General features: G+C 43.4%; 1 protein-coding gene across 1 annotated transcript in view; it reads right to left on the reverse strand.

Annotated features, from left to right (window-relative positions):
• Positions 1–16825: 16825 nt before the first annotated feature.
• sik2b (salt-inducible kinase 2b) overlaps positions 16826–21736 on the reverse strand; it is a 61259-nt gene continuing 56348 nt past the window's right edge. The window contains exons 13-15 of the mRNA XM_029714436.1: positions 20159–20269; positions 19829–19923; positions 16826–19736 (exon numbers count right to left, since the gene is read on the reverse strand). Of these exons, the coding sequence (XP_029570296.1) occupies positions 19178–19736; positions 19829–19923; positions 20159–20269 (765 nt within the window). The 3' untranslated portion in view covers positions 16826–19177. The remainder of the gene's footprint in view (positions 19737–19828; positions 19924–20158; positions 20270–21736) is intronic.

A 21736-nucleotide genomic window follows, 5' to 3' on the forward strand; every position in this document is an offset into this window, starting at 1 on the left:
TATAATGAATTCAATTTTTTTTTTTACAGAGTAGAATTCTTTGTGAAATGGGTTCAGAATATAGCGATCAATGAAAGAAATCCATATAAATATATCCATATTCGTCTTCGTCTCATCACCATCTGTCATTTTAGGGTTAGGAAAGTATGTATAAATCATAAAGAAACTGGTTTGGAGAGCCTTTACGCACAAAATATATTTAATTAAACATACAGTGGTTTGATTCATCCTGAAAGTTGTCATGTTCAAGTTCAACCCATGAAATATTTGAAGGTGGAAAAAAAGCGTACAATAAGGCTTGAACAACAGTCCTATACATTTATCTTAATCCTCACTAATCATAGAACTGTATGACAATGGTCCGGTCGTGGTGAACCGTGTGCCAGGCTCCAGGATTAACCTGCTACATGTGTTCTGAGTTCCATAATGATTCAAATTGGCTTACATGTCCCAAATTATTGCACAATGTTAGCCTAATATGATCCACTAATGCTAGTGAACTTCAGGAACAACTACACAGACATGACAGAGGAAAGAAAAGCAAACAGAATGGAATGATGTGAAATGTAAGGTACAAATTGAAGAAAACTTACACTGAAGTGAGAATTATAAATGTATGTGGGAATTACTGATGGTGGTTCCCAATACTGGCTAATAATTAACATGATAAAAATTGTGAAATAAAATTGAGAAAATCCCGGGTATATAATTAAAACATTCTAAAGTGCATACATGCAAACATTCTTAGATCTCCACCACGAACGAATAGCGGCTGAATAGAAAACTATTCTCATGCTTAAATTCAAGGTCAGAATATGCATAGAGAAAAAAGTGCATAAAAATGTAATTATGTTCAAATATTTCATGGGTTGAACTTGAATATGACAACTTTCAGGATGAATCAAACCACTGTATGTTTAATTAAATATATTTTGTGCGTAAAGGCTCTCCAAACCATTTTTTTAATGATTCATACATACTTTGGGTCGGAATTGGCCCCCAGTTGAATAAAATGTATTCAGTTTGCGCAAGGGAACCACGCCTGCAAAGGCCGCTACGCACCTGCATAAGGTAAGTCTGAATACCAACTATTATGAAGTATGTATGAATGGCGTACATTTCCTGAATCTGAATCGGCCCATTAGGGCTCTATTCAATCAGATTGCTTTAGCTGACATCCGCAAAAGCGGTTGTTTTGGTGGTGTCATAGATGGAACTGTGTTGAGCTGTCAAATCCTACCAGCTCTCACAGTCTCAAGTCAGAATTAGACGTTCATCCATGTTTCTCAAACGTCAAATTTTGAAGTTGTTCCAAACACCAAATCTTAACGTGTTTAAGTTTAGGCACTAACTCCAAATTCTTAAGGTTAGGCATTAACTCCGAATCGTTAAGATAAGGATTAAGGTTTGGGATAGGCTTAAAAAAAAGTTATATCACTGGTCTTGAACTATAAACTTTGGAATCTGAGACAGATGCTTATGCCCATATCACGGGTGACCTGGCTGATCAAATCCACAAGCTCCTGGCATTATACCTAAAGCGGACATTGCCACTGGCTGCACAGACTCCCATTAAAGGGTAGGAAGCATGAGTTTTTACTCACTAAAGTAACAACACATTGTGGTCAAAGACTTAGTTGTAGTCACGATCTGGTTACCTATAACTACAAACATAGTTATGTTTAGATTTTTTTTTTTTTACATGTAAACTACCCACAATGCACTATTTCTCAACGTCATATAGAGGATCTACTCTGTGCTACCGAGTTGGTATGCTAGCTCGACACCTAGCTCAGGCTGGCTAAAGTTAGCCACACCTCATGAGCTTCACGGATTTGTGGCTGTGTTAACTACTGGGAACTGAGTTGAACAGCATGCTTACATAGGTATTCCTCTTTTCCAGATGGGATAGAGCAGTATGCAGTGCCATGCCCATTCCCTCATCCGTGAATCTGTTGGGGCGGTATGCAAATTGTCGTGGGTCTAGGGTGTCGGGTAAGGTGAAGGTGATATGATCCTTAACTAGCCTCCCAAAGCACTTCATGATGACAGATGTGGGTGCTATGGGGCGATAGTAATTTAGTTCAGTTACATTCGCTTTCAAGCAAGTGGGGACAACAGACTGGGATAGGGAGAGATTGAATATGTCCGTAAACACTCCAGCCAGCTGGTCTGCACGTGCTCTGATGACACGGTTAGAGATGCCGTCTGCGTCGGCAACCTTGCGAGGCTTAACACACTTAAATGTCTTATCTCTGCCACGGAGAACAAGAGTTCACAATCCTCGCGTGTAGAGGTAGCCCGCGACCTCGGCTCTGTGTTTTTCTCGATGCGGGTGAAGAAGGTGTTTAGCTTGTCCGGGAGCGAGGAGTCGGTGTCCGAGATGTGGCTGGCTTTCCCTTTATAATCTGTGATTGTCTGGAGTCCCTGCCACATGCGTCTCGTGTCTGAGCCGTTGAATTGCGACTCCACTTTGTCCTTTGTACTGTCGTTTTGCCTCTTTGATTGCGGAGGGCATAGCTGGTCTGTTTGTACACGTCCATTTTCCCAGTCACCTTGTCGTGGTTAAATGCGATGGTTCGCGCTTTCAGTTTTGCGTGAATTCTGCCATCTATCCACTGTTTTTGGTTTGGATAGTTGTAATCATCACAGTGGGAACAACATCCTCCTGATAAACTCAGTCACTGAGTCAGTGTATACGTCGATACTATTCTCAGAGGCAACCCAGAACATTTCCCAGTCCGCATGACCAAAACAATCATGAAGCATAGATTCCGATTGGTCAGACCACGGGTGCTTCCTGTTTAAGTTTCTGTCTATATTAGAGGGAGAGCAAAATGGAGGCATGACTTAATTTGTGAAAGGGAGGACGGGAGGGCCTTGTAGCTGTCCCGGAAGGGGGAGTAGCAATGGTCAAGAGTGTTCGATGAGCGAGTAGCACAGGAGATGTGTTGATAGAACTTCGGTAGAGTTTCCTCAGATTTTATTTGTTAAAGTCCCAAGCTACAATAAATGCGGCCTCAGGATATGTGGTTTACAGTTTGCACAGAGTCCAGTGTAGTTCTTAGCGGGCCAAAGAAAATTATCTCGGCAGGTAACGCGGTCGACATTTGATGGTGGATATTCCAGATCAGTAGGAACAAACAGACTTGAGTTCCTGTACGTTACCACAATCACACACTCTCCACCTTTGGACCGATGGACGGAGAACCCTGCTGGCTGAATGGACAGGGACAGTATATTTGGAGAGAGACGTGATTCAGTGAAACAGAATATGTTACAGTCCCTGTTGTCTCTCTGGAAGGAGAGCCCTGAGCTCATATGCTTTGCTGTCAAGAGACTGAACGTTAGCGAGTAATATACTCGGAAGCGGTGGATGGTATGCATGCCTCCTGAGTATGACTAGGAGCACACTCCTTATTCCGCTTCTCCTGTGGCGGCGTCATGGAGTGACCCCCAGGATGAATGGAACTGCCTCGGGGATTCAAATAAAGGATCCAATTCAGGGAAATCAAATTTCTGGTCGAAAAGCTGGTAAGTGATCTCCGATCTAATATCCAGAAGTTCCCCAGGTGGTGAAGATAGGCAACAACACCTCCGCCACGCTGATCCTCATCATGGGGCCACACAAGGGTGGGTGCTCAGCCCTCCCTGTACTCCCTGTTCACCCATTACTGCGTGGCCACGAACGTCTCCAACTGTATCATCAAGTTTGCTGACAACAACAGTGGTAGGCCTGATTACAAACAATGACACAACAGCCTACATGGAGGAGGCGAGGGCCCTGGTGGAATGGTGCCAGGAAAATAACCTCTCCCTCAGCATCAACAAAATGTAGGAGGTGATTGTGAACTTCAGGAGACAACCGAGAGAGCATTCCCCCATCCATATCGATGGGGCCGCAGTGGAGAGGGTGAAAATCTTCAAGTTCCTCGGCGTGAACATCACTGACAACCTGAAATGGTCCATTCACACAGAGAGTGTGGTGAAGGCGGTGACCTCAAGAGGCTGAAAAAATGTGTCTTCGCCCCTAAGACCCTCATAAACTTCTACAGGTGCACCATTGAGAACATTGGCACGGCACCGCCTGGTACGGCAATTACACCGTCCTCAATCACGGGGCTGTCCACAGGGTAGTCTGGTTAGTCCAGTAGTTGGGCTCAACCATGCCAACCATAGCCATGTTGATTGGCTAGACTGGCTAGGCTACTAGCTAACGTTATTTGGCTAGATAGCTAACATTAGCTGGCTGGCTGCTTTTTAAAATGTGTATTATTATTATTTAGCTGGCTGGCTGGCTAGGTTGCTGGCTAAGATAACTGCATACAGCTAACATTCTTTGATATTTGGTTAGATGGTGTTATGTATTTTCAAAACGTTGGTTTACAGAAAGTATTCATACCCCTTGACTTATTCCATATTTTGTTGTGTTACAGCCTGAACTCAAAATGGATTAAATGTATTTATTTTGTATCTAAATGTATCTACACACAATACCGAAAGTCGAAACATGTTTTTAGAGTTTTGTTCACACCGGAGTCAATACTTTGTAGAAGCACCTTTGGCGACAATTACGGCTTTGAGTTGTCTCGGGTATGTCTGAATCAGCTTTGCACATCTGGATTTGGGGATTATGTCAAGCTCTGTTAAGTTAGAGGTGGAGCGGCGGGTCTTTGTCCTGTTGGAACGTAAATCTTCACCCCCCAGCCTAAGGTCATTTGTACTCTGAAGAAGGTTCTCATCAAGGATTTGCCTGTATTTGGCTCCATTCATTGTTCCCTCTATCCTCACCAGTCTCCCAGTCCCTGCCACTGAAAAGCATCCCCATAGCATGATGCTGCCACCACCGATGTTCCCTCAAATTTTTTTCATCACTGAGCAAATTTCAGGTCTGCTGAGCACAAACTTGAACTTTATGAAAATCCTGTGCAACTTCCGGTGGCCTACCATCAAATACATTGGAGAAAATACATCCCATAACATTTTAACATGGAAATAGCTGTTCTATCATTCAGTCCGGTTGCTCAGTTTGGTCGGGTAGTTCCATATTTTTTTTCAATTTTCCAGTGATGTACGCTTGGAAAATGTCAATACTCTAGAAATTATTTTATACCCTTCCCCAGATGTATGCCTCATCACAATTCTATCTTGGAGGTCTACGGACAGTTCCTTGGACGTCATGGTATAGTTTCTGCTCTGACATGCACTGTCAACTGTGGAACCTTATATAGACAGGTGTGTTTCTTTCTAAAACATGTCCAAACAATTGAATTGGCCACAGGTGGACTCCAATCAAGTTGTATGGTCATCTCAAGGATGATCAAAGGAAATTTGATCCACCTGTACTCAATTTGAAGTGTAATAGAAAAGGTGTGTGAGTACTTCTATAATTTAGATATTTCTGTATTTCATTTTCAATAAATTTGCAAACATTTCAAAAAAACATGTTTTCACTGTCGTTATGGGGAGAAGCCTACTCCAATGCGTTCTGCCTACATTAACATCTCTTATAAAGCTAGTTTTGCATACTGTGTAGATTTGTGGGAATATACACTGCCGTTCAAAAGTTTAATGTCACTTAGACATTTCCTTGTTTTCCATGAAAACATACCTGAAATGAGTTGCAAAATGAATAGGAAATATAGTCAAGATGTTGACAAGGTTATAAATAATGATTTTAAATTGAAATAATAATTGTGTCCTTCAAACTTTGCTTTCGTCAAAGAATCCTCCATTTGCAGCAATTACAGCCTTGCAGACCTTTGGCGTTGTAGTTGTCAATTTTTTGGGGTAATCTGAAGAGATTTCACCCAATGCTTCCTAAAGCACCTCCCACAAGTTGGATTGGCTTGATGGGCACTTCTTACGTACCATACGGTCAAGCTGCTACCACAACAGCTCAATAGGGTTGAGATCCGGTGACTGTGCTGGCCACTCCATTTTAGACAGAATACCAGCTGACTGCTTCTTCCCTAAATAGTTATTGCATAGTTTGGAGCTGTGCTTTGGGTCATTGTTCTGTTGTAGGAAGAAATTGGCTCCAATTAAGCCCGTTCACAGGGTATGGCATGGCGTTGCAAAATGGAGTGAAAGCCTTTCTTCTTCAAGATCCCTTTTACCCTATACAAATTTCCCACTTTACCACCACTAAAGCACCCCCAGACCATCACATTGCCTCCACCATGCTTGACAGATGGCGTCAAGCACTCCTCCTGTCACGTCCTGACCAGTAAAGGGGTTATTTGTTATTGTAGTTTGGTCAGGACGTGGCAGGGGGTGTTTGTTTTATGTGGTTCGGGGTTTGTTGGGCAATGTACTTAGGTAGAGGGTGTTTGTTTTATGTGTTCCGGGTTTTTTTTGGTTTATGTTCTTGTTAGTATATTTCTATGTTCTAGTCTAGTCCTTTTAGTTCTATGTTTAGGGTTTTTGATTGACCTTCAATTGGAGGCAGCTGTTCCTCGTTGCCTCTGATTGAAGGTCCTATGTATAGGGGTGTTTCTGTATTGGGATTTGTGGGTAGTTGTCTCCTGTTTTGTGTCTGTGCACATGACAGGACTGTTGTGTGTCGTTCGTTGTTTTTTGTATAGGTATTTTGTTTGCTTTTCCTTCTTTTAAATTTAAATAAAGAAGATGTGTATACACGTTCCCGCCGCACCTTGGTCCAATCCTTACGACAACCATGACACCTCCAGCATCTTTTAATTTTTCATGTGTCTCACGAATGTTCTTTTTTGTGATCCGAACACCTCAAACTTAGATTTGTCTGTCCATAACACTTTTTTCCAACCTTCCTCTGTCCAGTGTCTGTGTTCTTTTGCCCATCTTAATCTTTTATTTTTATTGGCCAGTCTGAGATATGGCTTTTTCTTTGCAACTCTGCCTAGAAGGCCAGCATCCCGGAGTCGCCTCTTCACTGTTGACGTTGAGACTGGTGTTTTGCGGGTACTATTTAATGAAGCTGCCAGTTGAGGACTTGTGAGGCATTTGTTTCTCAAACTAGACACTCTAATGTACTTGTTATCTTGCTCAGTTGTGCACCGGGGCCTCCCACTCCTCTTTCTATTCTGCTTAGAGCCAGTGTGTGCTGTTTTGTGAAAGGAGTAGTACCAGCGTTGTACGAGATCTTCAGTTTCTTGGCAATTTCTCGCATGGAATAGCCTTCATTTCTCAGAACAAGAATAGACTGACGAGTTTCAGAAGAAAGTTCTTTGTTTCTGGCCATTTTGAGCCTGTAATCGAACCCATAAATGCTGATGCTCCAGATACTCAACTAGTCTAAAGGAGGCCAGTTTTATTGCTTCTTTAATCAGGACAACAGTTTTCAGCTGTGCTAACATAATTGCAAAAGGGTTTTCTAATGATCAATTAACCTTTTAAAATTATAAACTTGGATTGGCTAACACACCATGCCATTGGAACACAGGAGTGATGGTTGCTGATAATGGGCCTCTGTACGTCTATGTAGATATTCCATGGGGTGGCAGAAGGCCTAGTGGTTAGAGTGCTGGACTAGCAACCGGAAGGTTGCTATATTGAATCCCCGAGCTGACAAGGTTAAAATGTGTTGTTCTGCCCCTGAACAAGGCAGTCAACCCAATGTTCCTAGGCTGCCATTGAAAATAAGAATTTGTTCTGTACTGACTTGCCTTGTTAAATAAAATAGTCATTTACAACATTAACACTGTATTTCTGATCAATTTGATGGTATTTTAAAGGAACAAAAATGTTATTTTCTTTCAAAAACAAGGACATTTCTAAGTGACCCCAAACATCATGTAAATACATGTCCTGGAGACATGCCAATTCTGTAGATTCACCCAGAGCCCTATGGGCCCTGGTCAGAAGTGGTGCACTATAGGGAATAGGGTGCCATTTGGGATGCTGACAGTTTTTGTATGATAGTGGTAATTGCTGCTGACTAATGCAACCAGATAATGTATATTGTATAGAAGATCTCAAAAACAAGTTATAATCTAACATTTGCTAACTAGTAACCAGATCAATAAGTTTTAATCTAACGTTCAATGCAGAGCTATTCAGTTATGGGCCTCAAGAGCTACTGGTTAATGAATTGATCAATTAATCAAATAATGTCATTGATGGGCCAGATAGCTCACTCAACACCAGGTCTGAAACAGTCCCTTGTTAGAAGAAAAAATGAAAACCAGCAGGCCAGGAACTGAATCACCCTCTGGCCTAATGGTTAAGATGGATGACCAGATGAGCTGCTGGCCCTCTTAATGGCAGTAAGATTCAAGCCAGGTGCTTCCCTTCTCTCCACAGAAGTCCATCCATGCCTGGGCCATGTGCAGACCTGGTGTCATATCTCTCTACATGTGTCAGTGCTTCAAAGTGTGTTTGCACAGCTCTCTCAGTGATCAACCCAGCTACCTCCAGTCCATCCATGGAGACCCATTGCGGTCAATTGTTTTCAGATGTTCCTGTGCTCATGTTTCAGCATTATGGAATGGCAGCTGCTGTGGAGATGAAATATAAATAACCGGCAGGTTGTTTTGGCAACAGGGAACCATGCAGAGAGGAGGAACTGGAGCCTAACTTTACTTATACCTCGTGTCAACTCTGATGTGGGCCCTACCCACTGGGAAAAACTGGTTGCATCAATGTTGTTTCCACCTCCAAAAAATGGATGACGATGAATCAATGTGGAAAACTGATTGGATTTGCAAAATACATTTAAGGGAATTTTGTATTTCTTTCGCCCAACTTTTTACGTAAATCCAACAACATGGTGATTTTTTTTGTTGATTTCATATTGAATTCACATTAGTTGACCACTTGACATCTCAACCAAATGTAAATCAAAACTAGACGTTGAAATGACATCTGTGTTCAGTGAGTAGGCTCTGTTCACTGAGGTGAATCGTTCAGGGGCTGGTTTCCTGGACACAGATTAAAGGGATAGTTCACCCAACTTACAAAATTACACATTGGTTTAGTCGATGGACTGCTTACAAGGGGCTGGATTCAATCCATATCGCTGAAGTTCACGTCTCCCTCTGAATGTTCTGCGCTGTTGCTGATCCTGATCTGGCCCCAGGAGTATATTCATTAGGAACCAATGTAACTGAATTTGCTCAATAAGAATCTCTCTGTTGCAAAACGGTTGGCATCAAGATAATGAAGATCACCTCAAAGTCAATTTAGGGACGAATTGATTTGGACTTACTGCAACTTCACTTAGATGACGTCAAATAAGAAAAGGTGTCTGATAGTGTGATATGATAATGATTCTGGAATTCAATCAATTGCAGATAGAGGATTTCCAAATGTGTACAACAGCATGGTCTGGATGAAAGGAGTGGACAGTGATAAGGAGTTGTAAAAATGCAATTTTTTTTGTGATGATTGTGCTTTTTGAGGCTGTTATGACTTAGTTCACTCACTATGCTGCTGCACTGTTTTTCAAGTCGGCCTTCATATTCAGCAGTTAGCAGAGGACGAATTCATGTTGAAGTAGATCGTTTTTCTATTTGCCACTTTCACTTGGTTGCCACACTGAAGGGTTACACAAGGGAAGACCTTGGCAGCACATCACAAAACACCACTTCCGTTCACCACTCAGGCATTTAAACACTAAACAAAGCCATCGCATGAAAGATCATTAGAATGGGAACACTTTTTAATCTCTCTAAATCTCCATCAGCGTACACAACCCACCCAAGCCACGGCCCACCCCCGATTATAGCTCATCTCTGTTATAGGCCTACACGTTATGCAAAGGTTAGTCTTTACGTCACATGGTCGCATAACAGTACTGTACTAGTACATGTGGGCTGTTGATGGTTTAATGGCATGATAGGGAGCCTGGAGCAGAGGTCACAGCTGGACGTTGTTCAATTTATGCAATAATCCTCCGCACTTGATTGCCAAACAGACTTATTTGGAGATTTAATGTGCCTGTAGCCTAAATAACGGTTAAATAAGACCTTTTTAAAAGTATGTTTGTTTTGATTTAATATTATTAGCCCAGCGCAGTAATTCATACAGGAAGCCCAGCGCTACTGAACGGAGGACTTATGGATTCTATTATCTCTTGGATACTAGTAATTGAAACCGTCAAACAGTCAGAACAGCTGTAAACTTTGAGAAAATTAAAACAATGTAGCTGGCTCCTCAAACTAGATAAAGTAATGATGACAGCAAAAGGTACTTCAGCTCAGCGGGGGAGAGACGCCCTCCAGTTGGTTTCTCTCAGTGACAAATGACAAAGGGAGAATTTTTACTAAAGTCACTCTGCCCTTTCTTTCTCACGCACTGTCACGAGTAGGTTATTCTGTCTGTCTCGCACGCTCGACCGTCACAAGCAGAAGTGTCTTGCCTCTGTTTCTGTGGGGGCACTGATGGACAAATTCAATATCTTACAATTAATTCTGTGTGAAATAAACCATACAATATTTTCTGCATAATATATTTAATTATAAATTGGGTGTTTCAAGCCCTGAATGCTGAATGGCTGACAGCCATGATATATCAGACCGTATACCACGGGTATGACAAAACATGTATTTTTACTGCTCTAATTACGTTGGTAACCAGTTTATAATAGCAATAAGGCACCAAGGGGGTTTGTGGTATATGGCCAATATACCACGGCTAAGAGCGCCGAGTTAGGTTGTGCGTAAGATCAGCCCTTAGCCATGGTATATTGGCCATATACCACACCTTCTCAGGCCTTGTAACTTAATCCTACAACTGTATCTAATTTAGGGTGCCCTGATCAATAGGCATGACGCTTCTGAAGTGTCTCTTCTTATCGTGTATAGACTACAGTTTTAATACATAAGTCACAGCCAAGCATATGCTCTCATTCCACGTAAAGAAGACACAGACCTCTTCCATGTACGAAGGATCTTGCGTAACTGATGAGCAGTAGTCAGTGTAGGTCTCGGTCTGTTTTAAGGTGTTGTTCTACTTTATCTGGCCGCCAGACAGTCAGAGGCACCCTAATCCCAGCAGGCACATGACCTAGAATGAACAACCTTGCATGGTCATGTCTGTGACTCTCTAACAGACATATCAGTAGTAGGTCAGTCTAAAGGGATCTGGGTCAGGCTAGACAGGTCAGGCTAAAGGGATCTGGGTCAGGCTAGACAGGTCAGGCTAAAGGGATCTGGGTCAGGCTAGACAGGTCAGTCTAAAGGGATCTGGGTCAGGCTAGACAGGTCAGGCTAAAGGGATCTGGGTCAGGCTAGACAGGTCAGGCTAAAGGGATTTGGGTCAGGCTAGACAGGTCAGGCTAAAGGGATCTGGGTCAGGCTAGACAGGTCAGGCTAAAGGGATCTGGGTCAGGCTAGACAGGTCAGGCTAAAGGGATCTGGGTCAGGCTAGACAGGTCAGGCTAAAGGGATCTGGGTCAGGCTAGACAGGTCAGGCTAAAGGGATCTGGGTCAGGCTAGACAGGTCAGGCTAAAGGGATCTGGGTCAGGCTAGACAGGTCAGGCTAAAGGGATCTGGGTCAGGCTAGACAGGTATTTTTGATCAACTATCTTCTCATGTGAAGGTTTCTTTTTTTTTTCATTGTCAGCTATATGCATCTTCCATCAGGGTCGTGTTCATTATGTCATGCGACAGAGCATGTTTGGTTTTGCAATGGGAAACTAAAATGTCCAGGTAGTCTTTCCCTGTTTCAGTCTGTTTTCTTTTGACTAGTACCCGTTGCTCAGTGTAGCTTCAACTGACCTCGGAGGGTTAAACTGATGAGTACTCTGACCTCAGCTGGAGAGCAGAAGTATGCTGTGGTCCTTCACCGGTCGTCATGGCAACCATTGATTTCAGTTTCACCAGCATGATCAGAGGGTAGAGTTCTGATTTGGAAGACATAATATTGAAAAGCCCCGTTTACACCTGGTGTTAACATGTGTCCTGTGTCATCTTGTCCCTGTTCTGATTGTGCCCACATTTTTTTAGACCAGTATAGACGATTAAAATAAACGACTGTGATAATATTTCGGGTAAGAATCGATTGGTTATGAAAGCTCAGCGGGCAGACCTTAAGTGACAGTCCAGTGGGTAGAGTTTACAGGTTCGAGTCAAAGAAAAGACTCGCAGGGAGGTAGGTTGGAGGTGGACGGAGAGCATTAAACGCGGGTTGCGACACACAAGGTCGACCAATTTGAATGCTAATGCAGCTTTTGCTTTCCGACCTTACCCAACATACTTAACAAATCACATTTCTATTGACATTCTAAACAACTGACTAACTGAACAGCTTTACATAACTGAAATAAATAAAAAAGTGGTTCACTCCCCTCTGCTAGCGCAGTGGACTACGCACTGAGATAGGGACAAGAAGGTCACAGATTCTAATGTCGCTGATGGCTTTTTTTTATTAACTTAAAAAAAAACATTGTGATGGACATTGTGTCGTGAGACAGAGTACCTTTTCAGGGGACCTACTTTTATCTGTTGAGTGTTTATAATCGTGACAACTTACAGTGTAGCTTACAGTTACATCAGTGAATGAAGTAGTCTGTTTGGAATGTAATCCATTTGCAGAAGGTAAAATGGGTATATTCATTGAGTTTCGAGTGTGCTTTCACAGAGTAGCATTGGCTTAGGCCCAAATAGCCAATTAGATGTGCTCATCTAGCTTGCACATGGATTGTGTCCAGGAATACCCGATGGAGCTCAGATTCCTTGAACACATTAGTTCGTTCTGTGTGGTCTTACAGGTAACACAGGGTTTCTGTACATCTTAACTACAGGTCACTGCCAAAATAATGGAAACACTTGCATAAATGGAGGGATAGAAAGTACACTACATGAACAAAAGTATGTGGACACTGGCTTGTCGAATGTCTCATTCCAAAATCATGGGCATTAATATGGAGTTGGTCCCCCCCTTTGCTGCTATAACAGCCTCCACTCTTCTGGGAAGGCTTTCCACTAGGTGGGTGTTTGATGGGGTTGAAGTCAGGGCTCATTGCAGGCTAGTGAAGTTCTTCCACACCGATCGACAAACCATTTCTGTATGGGCCTCGCTTTGTGCATGGGGGCATTGTCATGCTGAAACAGGAAAGGGCCTTTCCCAAACTGTTGCCACAAAGATGGAAGCACAGAATCGTCTAGAACATATCGCTAAGATCTCCCTTCACTGGAACTAAAGGGCCTAGCCCGAACCATGAAAAACAGCCGCAGACCATTATTCCTCCTCCACCAAACTTTACAGTTGGCACTATGCATTCGGGCTGGTAGCGTTATACTGGCATCCGCCAAATCCAGATTAGTCCGTCGGACAGCCAGATGGGGAAGAGTGATTCATCACTCCAGAGAACGCGTTTCCACTGCTCCAGAGTCCAATGGCGGTGAGCTTTACATCACTCCAGCTGACGCTTGGCAATCTTAGGCTCGTGTGCAGCTGCGGCCATGGAAACCCATTTCATGAAGCCCCAACGAACAGTTCTTGTGCTGATGTTGCTTCCAGAAGCAGAACTCGGAAGTGAGTGTTTTTTTTCGATGGTCCCATTCTGTGAGCTTGTGTGAGCTACCACTTCGCAGTTGAGCCGTTGTTGCTCCTAGATGTTTTCACTTCACAATAAAAACACAGTTGACTGGCTCAGCTCTAGCAGGGTAGAAATTTGACTTGTTGGAAAGGTGGCATCCTGTGCCACATTGAAAGTCACTGAGCTCTTCAGTAAGGCCTTTCTACTGCCAATTTCTGTCTATGGAGATTGCACGGATGTGTGCTCGATTTTACACACCGGTCAGCAACGGGTGTGGCCGAAATAACCGAGTCCACTAATTTGAAGGGGTGTCCACATACTTTTGTATATATAGCGTATATTGAAAGCAGGTGCTTCTTCACAGGTGTGGTTCCTGAGTTAATTAGGCAATTAACATCACATGCATAAAAATGCTTACTAGGCCATTATTTTGGCTACCACAGCTACGCCCTCATCGGATGACAATGCCCCCATTCACAGGGCACGAGTGGTCACTGAATGGTTTGATGAGCATATGCCATGGCTGTGTCAGTCATCAGATCTCAACCCAACTGAACACTTATTGGAAATCCTGGAGCGGTGCCTGAGAAAGTGTTTTCAACCATCAGCAACAAAACACCAAATGATGGAATTCCTCGTGGAAAAAATGTCACATCCCTCCAATAGAGTTCCAGACACTTGTAGCATCTATGCCAAGGCGCATTGAAGCTTTTCTGGCTCGTGATGGCCCAACGCCCTATTAAGACACTATGTTGGTGTTTCCTTTATTTTGGCAGTTACCTGAAGTTGTAACTAGTCTGAATGGGATTACAGGCCTGATTGGATTAACTGTATTCCTGCTCTAGTTTGATGGAAAATCTGTACTGGGGACAAAGAGACAGCTAGGCTAAAAGCCAAGTCATCTCATCATCCACTTATGTGGAGGTCCTCACAACCGGTAACTTTTCAACTGCACTCTAGTCATGGCTCAGCAGGCTCACTCTACTGTTCTGGTATGTACAGTCGTGGCCAAAAGTTTTGAGAATGACACAAATATTAATTTTCAAAGTTTGCTGCTTCAGTGTCTTTAGATATCTTTGATGTTATATCGATGTTTTGTTCCCCGAGCCACTTAGTTATCACTTTTGCCTTATGGCAAGGTGCTCCATCATGTTGGAAATGGCATTATTCGTCACCAAACTGTTCCTGGATGGTTGGGAGAAGTTGCTCTTGGAGGATGTGTTGGTACCATTCATTATTCATGGCTGTGTTCTTAGGCAGAATTGAGAGTGAGCCCACTCCCTTGGCTGAGAAGCAAACCCACACATGAATGGTCTCAGGATGCTTTACTGTTGGCATGACACAGGACTGATGGTAGCGCTCACCTTGTCTTCTCCGGACAAGCTTTTTTCCACATGCCCCAAACAATCGGAAAAGGGATTCATCAGAGAAAATGACTTTACCTCAGTCCTCAGCAGTCCAATCCCTGTACCTTTTGCAGAATATCAGTCTGTCCCTGATGTTTTTCCTGGAGAGAAGTGGCTTCTTTGCTGCCCTTCTTGACACCAGGTCATCCTCCAAAAGTCTTTGCCTCACTGTGCGTGCAGATGCACTCACACCTGCCTGCTGCCATTCCTGAGCAAGCTGAATCAACTTTAGGAGACGCGCCTGGCGCTTGCTGGACTTTCTTGGGCGTCCTGAAGCCTTCTTCACAACAATTGAACCGCTCTCCATGAAGATCTTCATGATCCGATGAATGGTTGATTTAGGTGCAATCTTACTGGCAGCAATATCCTTGCCTGTGAAGCCCTTTTTGTGCAAAGCAATGATGACGCATGTGTTTCCTTGTAGGTAACCATGGCTGACAGAGGAAGAACAATGATTCCTAGCACCACCCTCCCTTTGAAGCTTCCAGTCTGTTATTCAAACTCAATCAGCATGACAGAGTGATCTCCAGCCTAGTCCTCGTCAACACTCACACCTGTGTTAACGAGAGAATCACTGACATGTTGTCAGCTGGTCCTTTTGTGGCAGGGCTGAAATGCAGTGGAAATGTTTTTTGGGGATTCAGTTCATTTGCATGGCAAAGAGGGACTTTGCAATTCATCTGATCACTCTTCATAACATTCTGGAGTAAATGCAAATTGCCATCATACAAACTGAGGCAGCAGAGTTTGTGAAAATTAATATTTGTGTCAATCTCAAAACTTTTGGCCACGACTGTACAGTACAGTTGAGTGGAGCAATAGGAGGGAAATGCAGCAATGGGGGGGGGGGGGGCAGGCAGTGCACTAATGGGAGGACATGGCATCTCTGGGTTCACTCAGAGATCCGGGGTGCATCATTTGCTAATCCATATCCAGATAACAAATAGCAAGGGCATCAGCCGAGTAAGGGGAGCAACTAATCGAATAATAACCTCTGAAGCTTGTTTGTGTTGACAACAATCCAGTTAGCAACTGAGACAGACACCGATGGGAACGGGAACTGGTTGGTCTAGTTAGAAGTAGAACTCCTGTAGGGGATCCTGATGTAATTCTAGACAAGAGAACCAAGAGGGATATAGGCTACAGTCATGTACAGACCTTTGGGAAAAGTGGAACATTTCACTCAGTCCGAGTATCTATTCACACCCATTCCTGGGCCACATTCATAAAGCATCTCAGAGTAAGAGTGCTGATCCAGGATCAGTTTGGCCTTTTGGATCATATGAATATTATCCATAATATTATAGAGAGGGGGGACCTGATCCTAGATCAGCAGCTTTATGAATACAGGCCCTGATTTACTCCACACCTAGCGATTACAAATGTACCGGGCTTGTGAGGGCGGACATTTCACTCCATAAGTTTAAACCATTAACTCTGTCCAATTATGTCATTAAATGACTCGCATAACTAGGACTGAGTCAATGGTGTTAAAAAGAACCCTGAACATATTTATCAACACCGTAATGACGCCACAGACCCATCGGTAATTGTGTTTTTACAAAACCCATGCCACATTGCCGATCAATTAGGATGTTAAACCGAGTTTGGGTAATAAAGTACCTTTAATAACTGACAATGGAGACCTTGAATATTTTAGCTGAAACGATTTCAGGCTCATGTACTGTGTGACTCAACTGTTTATTATAAAAGGGCTACGTGTGATTCACCCATCCAGTTCATTCACTTACGCCTACACAGGTTATACTGGTACAATAGAAGATCCGCTGATGTCCCCATTTGGGCTGTTGTAATGGAATCTCAAATAGTGAGCTGTGTTTTGGGGAATGACAGTGCCTATAATTCAACCATGGACATAAATATATTCATCATTGGATTCAACGCAAGTCAGATTATTTGAAAAAAGTAGATCAAGAAATGCTCATACACACGCTGTTCGATAAACCTTTTTAATCTCAACAGCAAGTTAGCTTATGTGTGGTCAACATCAATGAAGGTAAATATAAAATTGGATTTTCTAAAGACAGGTGTTTGTCAGCAGGAAGTGAAATTATGATACTGAAACACATCCACTCCTAATCTTCATTATTTTCTTTACATCTTCAACTATTACTTAGAAATATTGCTATAATACTTTTTAAAATGGCATATACTGATGGACCAAAAAAAGCACTGTCAAGAAGCTAAAACCAAGAAGTTCCTAACTCCACATGGTGTGGTTGGACAGGGAAACTTCTGACGGGACTTTGGTTTTGTACCTTTGTAAAACCTGGGTCTACTTATTTCCGGAAAAGATACCCCAAAATAAAAACAGAACGGAATTAAAACCAGAAATAAACGCTAAAATATTCTAATCTTAAACAAAACAAGTAAAAAGGCACACTGAACACTATTCACTCAACACAATATTTGTTGCATCTTGAGCGCACTCAAGTCCCTAAACCCCTAATTTTTACAAAGCACAATGAACAACCAATAGTGTTCTTCTCTGGTCTTTCTTTGAAAGAACCAAATGTTTCGTGTCCATTTATTGGGATAACAGAGAGTGAATGGTTCCCTCGCTTTTGTTTTAGTCTCCAGGGGAAGCAGCAGACTAGGCTAAACACCATTCTGACTACCATCACCACCTTGCTCTCGCTATATTTCCTTTTTACCTCGTAAAAGTGCTCCAGTAATTCAGCTTCCAAAGACAATCCTGTAGTCTAGTCTATGGCTGTGTCCCAAATGGCACCATTTTACCTATACAGTGCACTACTTTGACCAGAGCCCACAAAAGTAGTGTACTATGTAGGGAATAGGCTGCCATTTGAGAAGCAGACTTTGCCTCTGACCTCGACCACTTCTGTTTTTCATCCTATTTAATGAAAAGTAGAGTTTTATGTCTTCATCAGAGATCTGTATGCTTCAAGTAGATTCAAAAGTTAAGTGTTCATTCTAAGCTTGTTGTAAGAGAGCCATTGTGAAACTTGACACAATTAATCCAGTGTCGTGTGACTAACGTTCTGTTCTTACATTTGTCTTTTTCTTCATTTTATAATTATTATTTTAGTTTTTTACAGCAACCTTTAGGTTAGAGAAACACATTCCTTCAGAAACCCAGTAGGTATTTAGGTCTATTCCACCACAGAATCATGATTAGACGTTTTCTACATCAACACTGTTATACCCACATCAGCTGCATATCACAGAAGGTATAAGGACACAATCTGGAGATAAAGCCCTCACCTAACAACACTAGCGCAGCAAACTGATTTGATTGGACTTGACTTATTCCTTTTAGCGCCTAGTGAAGCAAAGGGCCTCACAAACTGATTTGTGTAGCTTGTTGGAAATAACGACCCAATTTATAAGGAACATGAACACAAATCGTGTTTCTCTTCATTAAATATAGATTGGAGTACTGTTTTTGTATTTTTTCTTCCCTTTTATCTGCTTCAATGGGATTGGTGGGGGGATTATCTCCCGATTACATCATCGCTGTCTACGCGGTGATGAGCCGTCACTGTGGATATGTTGGCTGTGAGTCATCATACTGGAATTCTCCCGAAAAACGTCACATTAAAATACGACTTTCTAGTGAGGAAGTCGCCAGTGCTGCTCCCTAGTCCCAGATATATTGCTTTAATATTGCCACGATAAAATATTGACGAACACTGCACTTATCAAGCGCGCATTAATTCATTACTTTGTCTCTTGTTCGTTTTTTTGTTTTACTATGTCAAACACGCAATGTGTTTTTGAGAGTTCTTGTCCTATTTCAATACCAAATAGCATGGTTGTCGTTTGGATTGTGCTTTCGGTAAGCCAAGTTCCGTTGTGCACGTCTTCCAAAAACGACCAAACTGTGCTAAGTCTTTTTGCACCGTCCAGCTCTTCTTCTCGATGAGGCCGCTGCGGCTGTCGTCAGCTTTGAGGCAATTGTGTTCCTGTGGAGCGATATCACTTCACACGTGACACCCCCCATCATGGCAACATCCATCCATCAACATATACCCAGCCAGCCAGCCATGCTGGCACGCCCTCATCGCCCAGGCAGCCACCAGACCTGGGTCCTAGCATAGGGCTGATGGGAACAGAGGAGCGGGAAGAAGGGCGATAGGGATGATTTTGGTAGAAAGGTTCTGAGGTTGGTTCACCACAACTAAAAAATAGTATTCATTGATACAAAAAAAAAACACTTTCCCATGTACCTTGACCCCCATCTCCACTCCATCATATCTACGACATAATGCTGTGTAGGTTTTCAACTGTCGGTAATACTGCTTTCTCCCCACAGTCCCACCGGCTTCAGTTCACCAGTACGAAGCCGTGCTGCGAGTCTACTGTCTCCATCATCTCGCTGTCCAGAAAGGAGTCCTGGAGCTCGGCGGGGAGTGCCAGCCCCTCGTACCCGGCCACAGGGGCCTCTCCTGGGCCAGGCGGGTGCGGCTGCCCGGGATCCAGGGGGAACTCGTATTGTTCTGGATAAAGTGCCTCTTGGGGGGAGTAAAACTGTCCCTGCTGGTCACACAGCTGGTAGCTGTAGCCCAGGGCCTCGGGGGTGTGAGGGTGATTCTGCAGCTGGCCGGCCAGGCCGGGGGGCATGAGTACTGGGCTGAGGTGGGAGTGAGGGTAGTGGTGGGCCAGGTAGGTGTCGTAGACCAGGTTGGCGCTGGGCTCCATGAGGGGGCTGAGGGCCTGGGTGTAGGGAGGGGAGGCCTGGGAGCTGCCCTGCTGCTGGTGGGCCCCGGCCATGGCCCCTTGCTGCGGAGGGGCCCCTGGATAGGAACCCTCCACTATCTGCATCTGGTTGAAGTAGGTCTGGAGGTGAGTCTGCTTCTGGAGGTACATCCTCTTCTGGTGCAACCTGAAGATAAAGTGAAATGGGTTAAAGAGACAACCAGGAAAACAAGATGTCGGTGGGATCTGTTTGATACGTGTGAATAGCTAATAATGTACCTATGCTCCTGCAGCTGTTGCTCTAGACTCCGAGGATTCTCCTTACAGAAGAGCTGGCAGCTAGCAGGACTCACATTAGCCATGACACTAGCTTTCTGTAAGGGAGAGAGAGGGAAATATGAGGGATTCAATAACTATATCTTACCCGTCTCAAAATATGCCCATCCATAATCACTGATAGGTATAAAATCACATTGAAATTGAGAAAATCTTACAGTAATGCAGACAATCTAACAACATTTTATTAGTCAGTTTTATTGTAATTGATTACTCCTTTAATAAATATTTAGATACATACAGTATAAGACAGATTGAGTGGTGTATTAGTACCTGTAGTCTGTGTGTGAGATATTGTGTCTCGAGACTCTGTCTTCGAGACAGTAGAGGTTGGGCGCCACCCTGGTATAAAGCCAAGTTATCCTCGTGCTTGGATGCCTCTCCCTGAAACGCATAATACACACAGAAGAGTTCGGAGGAGGTTATACTCACAATCTCACTGGGTTACAGACGAAAAGCAGATCAAATTGTTGGCGACCAAATTTACCTGGGGGGGGGAGGCCCCCCAACAATGCTTTTTATTCAGTCAATGGATACACATTTGACCGTCATGCTTATCGGTCTTTAGGGTAATTTGCTAAATTTAGGGGAAGTAAATTGGCCGTGTGCATTTTTGTCGTAATTTACACAACGAGCACAGCATACACAGCCTATCTTGAGCGGAATATCACTTGTCAGACAGCACTAGACCTGCTGCTGCGGTTCCTCAAGCACATTGCTGCTGGAGTGAAACATGCTTTTATAAGCCCAGTCATTGCACAATAATTCTATATGCAATCGCATGTCAAAAACAGTTTTGATCACCATGATTAAAAAGAGCTACTATTTTTATTTCTCAACTGGTAATTGAAGCGCGCCTTCCAAATCGCCATTTAAGTGCATAGGCAACGGTAGGCAGGCTATCAGCGCATCAACCCACCACTTTGCAATGTGAGCTGGAGGCAGTACGCATTTTGAAAACATATACTTCATTGTTTGAAACCTGAATGTTTTACGTCATATGAGGCATGTCTCACTTGGCTTCAAAGTAGCCTAGGCAAAATCTGACCATTGAAACTAGAATTTCTCACCCGTTCTACTTGTTTTCATACACATTGTCTTTCGTTGTCCAGAGGCCAAAGACACAATCCTTGTCACATTGGCAATACATCCTAGTTGCTGCATCTTTAGATTCCCCCTCATTCTAAGTTTCTAACTGAGATTTTCATCACTGTCACATATGCACTGTTTAGAATGATGTTTCATCACAGGAGTTGCATGTTCTGTCAAGATGAATTATCATACGATAAACGTGATTTCTGTCATTCTGAGCACCGTGGGTGGACGCCCGAACGGGTTACGCACCCAATGCATTTGCGTCTGGTACATTTTCTCAAATGGCCGGTAAATTCAAATCTTCCCGGTCACGTTGTCCTAACAGAAACCCTGACGCGGAGGCGTGCACACGAAAACACACACCTCCACTGAGTAATGAAGTCATTGCCACTCTTGTATACAGGGCCAGTGTGTTGCTGTTTTATTGTTGTTGCTGACTGTGTATAGTGATTGTGTGGTAAGCAACTATAGGGACCTTGTGGACAGACATGCATGCTGCCAATAAGCCCTTTCAACCACCAGGGCTTTGTCCCAAATGGCACCTATTCCCAAATCCCTATTAGTGCACTATTTTCGCCCAGAGCCCTGGCCAAAAGCAGAGCACTAAATAGGGGCTAGGGTGCCATTTGAGTCGCAACCTAAGCCTCTGTGTATGTACCACCACAACCAACCACACATAGGCCTTGTGTTGACACGCAGCAACCACAGGTCTCGCTCGCTCGCTCCCTCCCTCCACACGCTCTCGCTCGCTCGCTC

The sequence above is a fragment of the Salmo trutta genome, chromosome 26, assembly GCF_901001165.1.
Source record: "Salmo trutta chromosome 26, fSalTru1.1, whole genome shotgun sequence".
NCBI lineage: Eukaryota > Metazoa > Chordata > Actinopteri > Salmoniformes > Salmonidae > Salmo > Salmo trutta.